At 48.2% G+C, this 13,283-nt stretch overlaps 1 protein-coding gene across 2 annotated transcripts in view; it reads left to right on the top strand.

Annotated features, from left to right (window-relative positions):
- TJP1 (tight junction protein 1) overlaps positions 1-13,283 on the top strand; it is a 197,066-nt gene that overhangs the window by 119,533 nt on the left and 64,250 nt on the right. For both annotated transcript variants that reach the window (XM_056865692.1, XM_056865691.1), the window contains exon 3: positions 12,091-12,147. In XM_056865692.1, coding sequence (XP_056721670.1) covers positions 12,091-12,147 — 57 coding nt within the window. The remainder of the gene's footprint in view (positions 1-12,090; positions 12,148-13,283) is intronic.

Genomic DNA, 13,283 nt, shown 5'->3' with positions numbered 1-13,283 from the left:
TAGGTGGGGCTGAGAGAATGTGACTTGTCCAAGGTCACCCAGCTGGCTTCGTGTGTAGGAGTGGGGAAACAAATCCAGTTCACCAGATTAGCCTCCGCCGCTCATGTGGAGGGGTGGGGAGTCAAACCTGGTTCTCCAGATCAGAGTCCACCGCTCCAAACCACCGCTCTTAACCGCTACACCACGCTGGCTCTCAAAACTCTCTTTTATGACGGAGGCTCAACCTCAGCATGTTTTCTTGGGGAAAAGAATATTACATTTCCAGTGGCCTTGATTGGGATTGAAAATACATCTCTAAGGTAACGTGTAAGTGGCAACTGCTGCTTCCAAGAACAGCTCTTGAGACACCACGGATGGAAGGGAACAGCGACCCTGGCTGTGCTTACCTTGAAAACAGCCCTCTTGAACACCTGGCTGTGTTCTTCAGGTAGGCTGAGGGCTGCTCTTCCCCTTCATCACCTACTTCTGGCCTTAGTACCAGTAGTTCTTCAAAGGGATAGAGAGATTCTTGCTCAGTGAGGTGAAGACTTAGGTGTGACCCATGACATGAAGCTGCCTTATACTGAATAAGTCTGAATAAGGTCCATCAAAGTCAGTATTGTCTACTCAGACTGGCAGGGGCTCTCCAGGGTCTCAGGCGGAGGTCTTTCCCATCACCTACTTGCCTAGTCCCTTTAACTGGAGATGCCGGGGATTGAACCTGGGACCTTCTGCATGCCAAGCAGATGCTCTACCGCTGAGCCACAGCCCCTCCTCAAAGGCTCTCACATGAACACATGAAGCTGCCTTATACTGAATCAGACCCTTGGTCCATCAAAGTCAGTATTGTCTACTCAGACTGGCAGCGGCTCTCCAGGGTCTCATGTAGAGGTCTTTCCCCTCACCTACTTGCCTAGTCCTTTTAACTGGAGATGCCGGGGATTGAACCTGGGATCTTCTGGATGCCAAGCAGAGGCTCTGCCACTGAGCCACGGCCCCTCACCTGCCTATGTTCATCTCATGCTACCTGCAGTGGTATATACATGCTCGTCTGCATGTGCTCCGCTTTTTCCATGCGGCAGCTGCAGGGGCAGCAGCATCTGGGCTTAACGTTTGCATCTGTCTATTCAAAGTTAATGGACGTGTGGCTTTTCTGGGCTGGGGGCTCTCTGTTTACGCACAGCGCGGCACTGCAGTTTCCACCCTGAATCGTTTTTCGACACACCATAAGTCCTTTAAGGGAAACGGGCTTTATTTTTTGGATTTGCTTGTGTGGTCACACCTGACTTACAACGAGGGGAAGCCAGTCAGTCCCAGGAGAGTGGGGTGGCGCAGGGGAAAGGGGCCTGCCCCCAGTTTTCCGTGGGGGGCGGGGATCGCTGCTCGCCCCAGGAGCAAATTGCACGGTTGCCCTAATCAAAGTGCCCCATTGTGTGTGCCGTCTGAAAGGCTTCAAAAGCCATCCCGCCTGCAAAAACGAGCCATTGTTTCATTCGGCAGCTTTTGTTATCTTGAAACCGAAGCCCGGGGCTCGCTGCGTTTCGTGCTCCAATTCGCTTTTGCGTGAACAGATGGCTCCGATAACAGCCGCAATTTGCGGCAAGGGCTTGGGTCCGGAATTGAGGGGTGTGCTTGACTCCTGATCTTCCAAATACTAATGCTGGAGCGCTTACAGCTCGGCTGGTTGCAAACGTGGGGTTGGCTTCTCCAGGGAACGAGGCAGATGTCGCTGGCTGTTGCTTTTAGTGTTCAAGTGCAGGTTCAAATCCCTGCTCAGTGAGGAAGCTCGCTGGCCTTAGGCAAGTCCTGCTTCCACCCTGACTCCTTTCACACGAACATATGAAGCTGCCTTCTACTGAACCAGACCCTTGGTCCATTGAAGTCAGTATTGTCTACTCAGACCGGCAGCAGCTCTCCAGGGTCTCAGGCTGAAGTCTTTCACAGAACCTACTTACCTGGTCCCTTAAACACAGAGGTGGGGAACGTCAGGCCCGGGGGCCGTATAAGGCCCGCGAACTCATTTGGTCTGGCCTTTGTGGGTCCTGGCAGATCTCTAGCTCACAAGGATCTAAGACTGGCGATCTGCCCCTTCCCGCGGCCAGGAATAGCCTCTATTCAAGGCAGATGTGAGTTTGTTTTGCCGAGAAAAGGAACCTTCTTTCCCCCTTGCAGAAGAGCCGTTAGCTATGGAGCTGCTAGGACAGCCCAAGAAACTATGTTAACCCTTTCCCACCTGGGCTGTGGAGAAACGTATTTCCTCTGTATTACAAGAGGGCTAGGGGCGGAAGCGGCAACAATGGAGGGGTTAAAAGTGGGCAGGGCCAGAATGTGTGGCCCGCGAATGATGTTATAAATATCCAAATGGCCCTTGGCAGAAAAAAGGTTCCCCACCTCTGCTTTAACTGGAGACACCAGGGATTGAACCTGGGATCTTCTGCATGCCAAGCAGATGCTCTGCCACTGAGCCACGGCCCCTCTCCTTTCAGCAAGGATTATTATGTTGTGCAGTGGAGGGACCCCCCAGTGCAGATTTTTTTTTAAGTTGCTTTGACAGCAGCTGCCGCCGCAGCCTCAAAAATCTTCACTGTGTGACTGAAGGAATGCTTGGACGACCGTTCTGCACCCACCATGCTGTGTCAGAATTGCATAGGTGCCCACAGGGTCAAAAAGGTTGGGGGTCCCTGGTGTAGCGATGAACAGGAATTTGAGTGCATGTCATTTCTTCTGTCATTTCTTCTTTGAAACAAGCAAGAGGACGTATGCTTCTGCTTTTAGCTCTCCCTGCTCTTTTTCCTAGCCTCCAGGATGTGATTTGCGGGGAGGGGGAATAGGGAATAATATAATTGGAAAGGGACCACCAGGGTTATCTGTGCTATTCATAGGGAACTGAGCATTTTCCAGTAGCAGTAAATTTTTGAAGAACGTAAGCAACGCCCTGCTGGATCAGACTCAGGCCCACCAAGTCCAGCAGTCTGTTCACACAGTGGCCAACCAGGTGTCTCTAGGAAGCCACAAACAAGACGACTGCTGCAGCACCGCCCTGCCTGTGTTTCACAGCACCTAATATATTCGGCATGCTTCTCGGATCCTGGAGAGGATAGGTATGCATCATGACTAGTATCCATTTTTACTAGTAGCCATGGATAGTCCTGTCCTCCATAAGAACATCAGAAAAGTCCTGCTGGATCAGACCCAGGCCCATCAAGTCCAGCAGTCTGTTCACACGTTGGCCAACCAGGTGCCTCTAGGAAGCCCACAAGCAGGATGGCTGCAGCAGCACCATCCTGCCTGTGTTCCTCAGCACCTAATAGTATAGGCATGCTCCCCTGATCCTGGAGAGAATAGGTATGCATCATGACTAGTATCCATTTTGACTAGTAGCCATGAATACCCCTCGTCTCCATCGACATGTCCAACTCCCCTCTTAAAGCCTTCCAAGTTGGCAGCCATCACCACCTCCTGGGGCAGGGAGTTCCACAGTTCAACTATGAAGGGCTTTGTACTCTCAAATGGACCGCCCGTTGTCTGAAACCGGAGGCCCTTCCCTCTTTTTCAAGATCCGGCAGGTACGCCTTCTCTGTGGTGGCACCCCAGTTACAGAATATTCTCCACAGAGACCGTTCCTTGAAGCCAGGTGAAAACAACTTTGTTAGCCCGACTTTCAGTGGAAGGTTTTTTTGCTGTTGCCGACTTTTTCCCGATTACTATTGTGGGTGGAGGGTTGGGACTTTGCAAGTAAGCGGCCTAGAGAAATCCAGGAAACGCCTGAATTTGTAGGTGTGTGGGTGATGGGAGTTGACCAATAAAAAAAACAGGGTGGGGGATATTTAGTGGCGCTACTTCCCTGACTCAATAAAGGAAGCCACAGCCTTCAATTTGCAAGATCTGAGCAAGGCTGTCAATGATAGGACATTTTGGAGGACTTTCATTCATAGGGTCGCCATGAGTCGGAAGCGACTTGACGGCACTTAACACACACACACTTCCCTGTAACTGGTTGAACGCTAACCCAGTGCGGGCGAATTCCTTCCAGCTCACAACTGCCGTTCGCCGCGATAGATGCCGAAGGAGCTAGCCGCTTACTCTTGCCAGCCCCCAATAAAACTTGATCTAATTTTAGCCTGTTCATTACAAGAGCGAAAACATTCATATTTCAAAACGATAGCCCGCATAAAACAAATGTTTATTGCTGTCATAAATAGTGGATTTTGGAAGTGCGGCTTACGACACTGCATTACCTTGGGTTTTTTTTTGCAAATGGAAGCTCTTTGAAAGGCTCTCCCCGCCCCAACCATTTCGCGATGCAGTGTTTTAATGTGCTGTAAGATGCCTTTGGAGCCCCGTAGCGCAGAGTGGTAAGCTGCTGTACTGCAGTCCAAGCTCTGCTCCCGACCGGAGTTCGATCCCGACGGGAGTCGGTTTCAGGTCGCCGGCTCAAGGTTGACTCCGCCTTCCATCCATCCGAGGTCGGTCAAATGAGGACCCAGCTTGCTGGGGGTAAAGGGGGTAAAGGGAAGATGACTGGGCAAACCACCCCGTAAACAAAGTCTGCCTAGGAAACGTCGGGATGTGACGCCACCCCATGGGTCAGGTATGACCCGGTGCTTGCACAGGGGACCTTTGCCTTTTACTGTGCCTTCAAGGAAGCCGGGGAGAAACCATTTCCATAGAATAGTCTTTAAAAAAAAGGAACCGGTAAAGGTTGAGGTGGGGGAGGAGTGAGCCGCTGCCTTCTAAATTTGAAATACTTTTTTCTTTTCTTTCCCCTCCCCTGTTTGCAAACGAAATACTCCAGGCTATAATTTAGTCTGTTGTGGTTTCGGAGTCAGAGAGATTCCAGGGTATCATTAAACTGTATTGGTATAAGCTTCCTTCTGGATGCTGACATTAACTCGCTTCCAGCCTGCACGGTCCTGGGAACCGTTCGAGCCCTTCATTCGAGCCTCTGTTTTCTGAAACCTGTCGGCTAACTTTTAAAAAACAGGCGAGCCAAAGAACTGCCCTGTCTGTGTTTTCTAATCCAGAGGAGGGTTGCAGCCTATATTATTTATGGTCTGATAAACTCCGGGCTTAGCGGGATGCGCATTCCAAAGCGGTGATGAACGCCAGGCTGAGGTCTTGATCAAGAATGCGCCCCTTGGATTTCTAACTTTAACACTTGACCGTTTAGGAACAGATAAAGTGGTGTTTTTTTTTTTTCTTCAGCCGGCGGGTACGTGGCTGGCGGTGCCGCATGACTCAGCCTGATTATAAGGTTGGTTTTTACCAGCGAAGAAGGTTGGTCATGTATCTACCCCAGCGTGTCTGTCGGAGCAAAACACAAGATAGACCTGACCTAAATCCTTGTGGCTTTTAAAATGTCTGAGATAGTCTTGGAAGGGGAGTGGTCATGTTCATGAGGGAGAGGGGTATTCATGGATACTAATCATGAGGCATACCTATTCTCTCCAGGATCAGAGGAGCAGGCCTATTATATTAGGTGCTTTGGAGCACAGGTAGGACAGAGATCTTCCCAATAACTTAGAACATGAGAACACAAGAAAGCCCTGCTGGATCAGACCAAGGGCCATCAAGTCCATCAGTCTGTTCACACAATGGCCAACCAGGTGCCTCTCGGAAGCCTACAAACAAACAAGATGACTGCAGCAGCACCATCCTGCCTGAGCTCCACAGCATGAACACCAGTGGACATGTCCATGGAGGAGAAAGCTATCCATGGCTACTAGTAAAAATGGATGGTAGTCATGATGCATACCTGTTCTCTCCAGGATCCAGAGGGGCATGCCTATTCTATGAGATGCTGTGGAACACAGGCGGGATGGTGCTGCTGCAGTTGTCTTGCTTGGGGGCTTCCTGGAGGCACCTGGTTGGCCACTGTGTGAACAGTCTGCTGGACTTGGTGGGCCTCGGTCTGATCCAGCAGGGCCTTTCTTGTGTTATTATGTTCTAAGTTATTGGGAAGATCTTGGTGTCATCTACTGTTCATGCAGTCTTTTCCCCTCATACGTTTAACAATTACGGCATAATCATCTCCGAAGATCGGTTGATTGATTGAGGCAGGATTAGCATTTCTCAGGTTTCTCACCGTTTCCCATTTTTGTGAAGGTGTGAGCACTTTTTAATTTTTATGCATTATGTTTACTGCTTGTCTTTTGCTGAAGCCAAGGAATTAAGGAGAACATAGATTTTCATGTGGGGTCTAAGAGCACCCATTGAAATGTGTGCAGAAATGCCACTGATGAATTTTTGCTTCATGTTCATTGTCCCCTTGGGGAGAAGTAGTGGAGTCTTTTCTTCAAGCAGGACTGCGTACTTCCAGGTATCAGCTATTCATTTTTGTGATTGTTAGCATCTTGGGTTGGGTCTGCTCTGCCCGCCCGCCCCACCACCACATTTTCCCTCTGTTTTCTAGTGATAGAACTCATGTGGCTTCATAGGACACAACCCACCTTTGGAATTTCGCTCCTGTGCGTGAAGAGAATGCGGTGAACTCCCTTGAATAACCTGTACAGCTCATGTGAACTCAAGCTTACAATAGCAATGTTTCCCCTGTGATCCTATTATATTCAAATTCCAGCTTTGGCAATCCCCTTTGTCTGTTTGCCAGCAGAGGTGGAAGGAAGGTAAAGGACATCAAGAGGACAATTTGCAAGCCTCTCACTGTTTTATAGTTGTAGCTGAAGGAATATAATAACCTCTCTCAGAGCTTGGGACGGTATCACTTAAGGAACAGGAGCATACAGGGGGGAATTGCTAACCTTGTCGACTGTATTTCCTCATATTGGGAAGCGTATGCAAAGCAAAGTTCAAAATGCATTTTATTTTTCTGTGTTTAACACGGGTGGAATCTGTGGTTGTGTATTATAACCTCGAGTCAGCATGTATATGCTCTCGAGATGAGGGAAATGCTCAGGGTATGACTAAATCCATTGCCTCTGGCCAGGGGATTTTGTGCCTGGCTGTATCTGTAGCCTCCAATAGAACTATAGCATGCTGAATATCTGCCTGGGAAGTAAATGATGGACCTCAAACTCCCCCTAAGACCCTGGAGAGCCGCTGCCAGTCAGAGTAGATAATACTGACTTTGATGGACCAAGAGTCCGATTCAGTATAAGGCAGCTTCATGTGTTCAATGGTCTGTCTTGAGCTTCTTTGGGAAGGGGCGGTGGCTCAGTGGTAGAGCATCTGCTTGGCTTACAGAAGGCCCCAGGTTCAATCCTCGGCATCTCCAGTTAAGGAGACTAGGCAAGTAGGTGATGGGAAAGACCTCTGCCTGAGACCCTGGAGAGCCGCTGCCGGTCAGAGTAGACAATACTGACTTTGATGGACCAAGGATCTGATTCAGTGTAAGGCAGCTTCATGTATTCATGTGTTCATTTCTGTTTGCGTTTGGACAACGCTTTTGAGGAAGGGTTCTCTGTACCTGAAATATATGACTTCCAACTCTCCAGGAGCAATGTGAAGGTGGAAGGCAAGACTAGTGCATAAAAACAGAAAATTTAAGCACTCTGGTTTGTGAATCTGTGTGTGACCAAGGCTTCCTCTACTTCCGCCAGCCTGTGTTGCCCTTAAACGGGCTTCCTCACATTGTCTTCTGCATTTTGTCAGGTGGCTCAGCTACGTGCCGCGCGCGAAAATCATTGATAGCACCATTCTTGGGCAACACAAAGACAGTCTTGTTTGAGAACAAGTTTGCTGCTCCGTCCGCAGTATACGCTCACAATATTACTATTCAAGATGATACTGACGATCTATGTGGATGAATTTAAAGCAGGCAAAATAGTTTGCTATAACTGGCAAGCCTTTGCAATAAGGGATTACTGGCTCATCCAGTTCTTAAACTTAAATGAACTCAGAAGAAGAAACTAAAATAATATCAAACAAATATTGTCGGGTGGAAGTGCCGCCGGGATACACGTGATGTGGAAATTGGGTTCTTTTGATAGAATTTGATGGCTGGTATATAGTAGAAAAATGTCTCTGTGCCTGAAATATTGGGCCAAAAAAACAAATCTCTGGGTTCTAGATCAAACCAAGCCCTAACTGACCCTAGAAGCTAAAATGACTGAACTGAGGCTGTCGTACTTTGGTCACATTATGAGAAGATGAGTCTCACTGGAAAAGACAATCATGCTAGGAAAAGTTGAAGGCAGCAGGAAAAGAGGAAGACCCAACAAGAGATGGATTGACCCTATAAAGGAAGCCACGGCCCTCAATTTGCAAGACCTGAGCAAGGCTGTCAAAGATAGGACATTTTGGAGGACATGGATTCATAGGGTCGCCGTGAGTCGGAAGTGACTTGCCGGCACTTAACACACACACATATAGTAGATTGGTGGTGGTTGACACATGCCATTACTCCCTTACTCCTGGGTTAGGATCCTGTACATAGTAGAGATCATTGTTGGCCACTGGCTCCAATGACCCTCCTCTAGCTTTGCCACAGCAGATGGGAGCATCCATTTTAACTTTGCTATAGTCCGAAAAGCCATCCGTGTAGTCCATGTAAATGTTGTACAAAAATAGATTTACACTCTATATCTTTAGATGGATTGGATGCCGACTTGTTGGGGGTAGTAGTAGTAGTAGTAGAATGTATTTGTATGTGGCCATAGGCCTTCACAAAACATCATCCACAGTGTAGCACAAGTTAAAAGAGACATGTACAAGAAAATAAAATCTAGTAGAATTAACATTGATGTAGACCACCAAAAACAACATCATTTGTGGGATTCTGCTCTAGAGCTAACTACCTTAGCTCTTAACTGTTTGCTCTGTTCAATGAGAAATATAGTAGTTGGAGTCAGGCAGCAAGACTTCTATTAACTGGGTGTGGGGAGATGTTTGAGGACAAAGAAACTTGAAAGGATGGCTCTTGTCCCTTCTCTTTCCACAGCCTGGGGGGTTTGCTCAGAGGAGGCTGTCCTCAGATGTTCAGTCCTGGCAGGTAGCAAATGTGCTGTTGTGAGCTTCCCATATACTCAGTAAGGTCAAAAGAGAGAAGTGTAGAGGCTGTGCATATTAAGTGAGATGCAAATTAGCTATTGCATAACTCGCACAAATAAAATTTGCATATTGTGTCTTTCCAAATGAAAGTCGCACAGTTGCTATTCAGATGACGCCCCCCCTGTGTCAGTTGGTTTTGCTGCAACGGTTGGCATGCTCTTGCGGAAAATTGGGCCTCGGATGCGCTTAGGTGCCTGAGAATCACAACTGTACTAAAACCAAGAATGGCTTTTCCGCTTCCCCCTCCGTCTTCCTTACCTGTCCTCGGCTTGCCGTAAGAAGGCATGCCTGTACCCAACGTTCTGTGTTCTTGGCATCCCGGTTCATGCTTGCTTGGCTAGATGGCCATCTGTCAGCAATGCTGATTCTATGACCTTAGGCAGATGATGAGAGGGAGGGCATCTTGGCCATCTTCTGGGCATGGAGTAGGGGTCACAGGGTGTGTGGGGGGGGAGGTAGTTGTGAATTTCCTGCATTATGCAGAGGGTTGGACTAGGTAGCCCTGGTGGTCCCTTCCAACTCTGTGATTCTATAACTCTGCCAAGCCCAGAGCATAAGAGAGTAGTCGCCAGGGGCCTGAGACATCAGAGGAAAGGAGAATTTGGGAATGGACCACAGCAATGCGAAGATGAGAAGTTCAGAGGGAGAGAAGACTGAGAGATGCAGAGGCGAGGAAGGCTGAATTTTTAAAACCCTGGTTCCTCCTCTTCCCTGTTTTTGTGGGATTGACACAGAAGATAATTTCTACAACATTGCTTTTGACCCACATAGCCTAATAAGGGCTTCGTAAGCCCTCTGATCGTGTCCGAGATTATTTTCCGTACCTCCAACGGCATATGCTGCGCTTGTCAGCTGTTTTGCCACTCCGATTAAGGAACTCCGTTGGAAGAGAACCCGAAGTTCACACGCGTGTCTGCCGTTGTGGATGTTGCCGTCCGCAGCACAATGGGAACGAACCCTCTAGCTCCGAGTTTCAAACGTACGACCCGCGGGCTGCATCCGGCCCCTTGAGAGCTCTTATCCGGCCCCCGAGCCAGCCAAGGGCGGTCACCCCCCCCAATCTCGATCTGGGCTGGTGAGGCATGGCCTGGCCTGGCCAAGTGGCATTTATGTCACATCTGGCCCTCATAACAATTGAATTTGACCCCCCACCCCCTTCTCTAGCCTCTTCGTGAAACCCATCCAATCTGGAAAAGCTTTCATGTATATTTGATTGCGGATGGTGGTGGGTGAGCACAGAACAGGGCCCTGGAGTATAATGCCGGCACTTTAATAGCTTCATATACAAATTAGATATAGTCTTAAATTGGACATAGTCTTAAATACAGGTGTCCTCTGCGTGTTTCTCTCTCCCCGCCCCCCCAGCAAGTTCTTGAACAGAGTTTCCATAGCGTTGAATCCAAGTTGTATAACCTTTTGGGCTGTGTTCCCACAACCCCGATAAGAACAGAATGTGGTTTGTTGACAGTGTTCGTTTTCCACCTTCCCCGGTGCAGGAGTCTGAACTATTTTGCAAGGAACTCGAGCGCTTTTCCTTTCTACGGCTTGAAAGATTGTGCCCCACGCGGGCAGCAAAGCAGAAACCAGCCTTTCAAAGGGCCCGTTATTCACCCAGCAGCTGTTTCCGGACAGATCTGGGGTGAAACCTTTTTCTTTTTGGCAAATGCTGAAATGGCTTTGTATTTCGGCCGTAGCTTGTTTTTGCCAAGGCTGAGAAGCCCCCCCGCCCAAACCGGGAAATGAGGGCATTTACCGATGGAGAAGAAACCAGCTCTAGCAAGTACTTGAAAGATGAGAAGGCCCAGATGTATTCTGTCTCTTTATGGTTTTCAATATAGAAATACCTGAATGCCTCCTGGAGTGTTTTACAGTGCTGGAAGTATTAGTTGTGTGTCAAAACAGTCTGCTTTTTATGGGAAACCACAGTAGGTTTATTACTAGGCATAAAACTGCATTTAAAAAAAAAACACATTTTGATGTCAATTCATTCAGATTCTCTTTCGAAGGGAACGATCACGATGGGTAGCCGTGTCCGTCTGTCTGTAGCGGTTAGAAAAGAGCAAGAGTCCAGCAGCACACCTGTAAAGACTAACAAAAATTTCTGGCAGGGTGTGAGCTTCCGTGAGTCACGGCTCACTTTTGTCAGACGGAAAAGAATAGCTGTAACTAGTTTTGTGTCAACGTTTTCTCCTTGGGTAGGTCAAAGACATGTTGCTTCCCCTCTGAGCAAGCGAACTTGTTAGGTCGCTTCGCAAGTAGCTTGGTGTTCGAAACCATCTTTGATGTGTGTGTGTGTGTGTGTGTGTGTGAAGTGCCGTCAAGTCGCTTCCGACGCATGGCGACCCTATGAATCAGTGTCTTCCAAAATGTCCTATCTTTGACAGCCTTGCTCAGATCTTGCAAATTGAGGGCTGTGGCTTCCTTTATTGAGTCAGTCCCTCTCTTGTTGGGTCTTCCTCTTTGATATGTCTTTGATATACAGGATTTTATTTGCCATAACTGCCATAGTGGGGGTGGGGGCAAATGCCAACCAATAAGGGAAATCAGGGGTCTTTTTATTGAGAAATAAAAAGATTAAGTTACTTTGATTTCCGGATAGTGGTGATCAACCAGGCATGGTGATGAGTTAGTACAGCCATTGGGTTGGATTATGTAAACGTGTGCTTCGCTTTTCTCGCTTATGGCAATTTTAAAAGTGTGAAATCCTCAGGGCAGGAACCGGTCACCTTCAAGCGCCATGTGCAGTTATGGTGCTAGATGGCCGATGAGCAAAAGGCTAGAAAAAAGCATTGCATTACACTTTTATGAAATACTCACACCAAAGACGGCGGGGCCAGCAGGAAGTCGTGAGCGGAGCTGGCTTCTGCCCAGCTAGTCCAGTTGCAAGCAAAGGAAGTTACAGGGCGCAGCTTTCCGGGCCTTAATGTTGAAAACAAAACAAAACGCACCTTCCATTTCCCCCGGCTTCACTTAGCCCTGAGCAAGGACCAAAAGCAAGGACGATAATGACCATCGTCAATTTAGCGGTACTTCGGTAAAGTTTAATAGCGGCAACCCAAAAAGCTAACTTGGATTTTTCTTCTTCTCTTCCCCTTTTTAAACCAGAGCACAACTATGGAAGAAACAGCTATATGGGAACAACACACGGTGACGCTTCACAGGGTAGGTTTCTGCCATTACATTTATGCCTCGATCGCTCAGGATGCTGTTGGCCTTGGAAAACAATAGGCGAAACCCAGATGTCCGGAAAGTGGAGGGGGGGGGGGAAGGAAACGGGGTTTATGTCCTATTCCTGTGTTTGAAATTACTGTGATTTGTAAATGAGTTTCAATAGGGTGTTTATAAACCCCGGGCCTCTTTTCTGCAGCAGCACGTAGAGTTGGTGGCTTTTAGTCATTTTGAAAGAAAGTAAATTCTCAGCAACTTGATGCTAACCATCCAACTGTTGGTGCATCACGTCCACGAACTGAGGAGGGACCGCTGGGTGATCTACATCCTTCTCTAGGCCCAAAGTGGGGTGCCTTTTTGGAATGCATTGTTTGCACCATAGTATTCTACTTCCTGCCCTGACCTGGATGGCCCAGGCTAGCCTGATCTCGTCAGATCTCAGAAGCTAAGCAGGGTCGGCCCTGGTTAGTATTTGGATGGGAGACCACCAAGGAACACCAGGGTTGCTGTGCAGAGGGAGGCACTGGCAAACCACCTCTGTTAGTCTCTTGCCGTGAAACCCCCCAAAAAGGGGTCGCCATAAGTCGGCTGCGACTTGACGGCACTTTACACACACACCATCTACTTCCTAAGAATTCCCTCCCCTTGAGATGTGAATCCTTAGATCAGCTAAGATGGTCCTATTCTGGAGGGCCGTGGAGGGGAGGTCTAAATCAGTGGTTCCCAAAGTGGGCGGTACCACCTCCTGTGGGGGGAACTGGTATTACCTGGGGGGCACTAAGAGGCAAGGGGGAAGCAGGGGGGCGCTGGAGGCAGGCCCCTTCAACTGTGTGGTTCACTAATTTACAATAGATCGAGCTGGCAAATTTGGTGGAAACGATCAAAAAAATTTTTCCGGACTTTGCATAATAGCTGGTACCACTGGATCAAGTTCATCAGTTTTGTGGAACACATTTCAGCTAAAAAGGTTTAATTTGATTTTTGACTAGATGTGCAATTAATTGTTACTGTTTTGGCATTTTATTGTTATTATCTTCTGTAGTGCATTATGTAAGCCCCTATTTTGAATAATGCTTTTTATAGGATAGGGTGTTGGGCGCTGGGGTTGAGTTTGGGGAACCAAGGGGGCG

This window comes from Euleptes europaea, chromosome 20, assembly GCF_029931775.1.
Source record: "Euleptes europaea isolate rEulEur1 chromosome 20, rEulEur1.hap1, whole genome shotgun sequence".
Lineage (NCBI taxonomy): Eukaryota > Metazoa > Chordata > Lepidosauria > Squamata > Sphaerodactylidae > Euleptes > Euleptes europaea.
The sequence above is the reverse complement of the archived record's forward strand: the minus strand, read 5'-3'. Positions and strand labels throughout refer to the sequence as shown.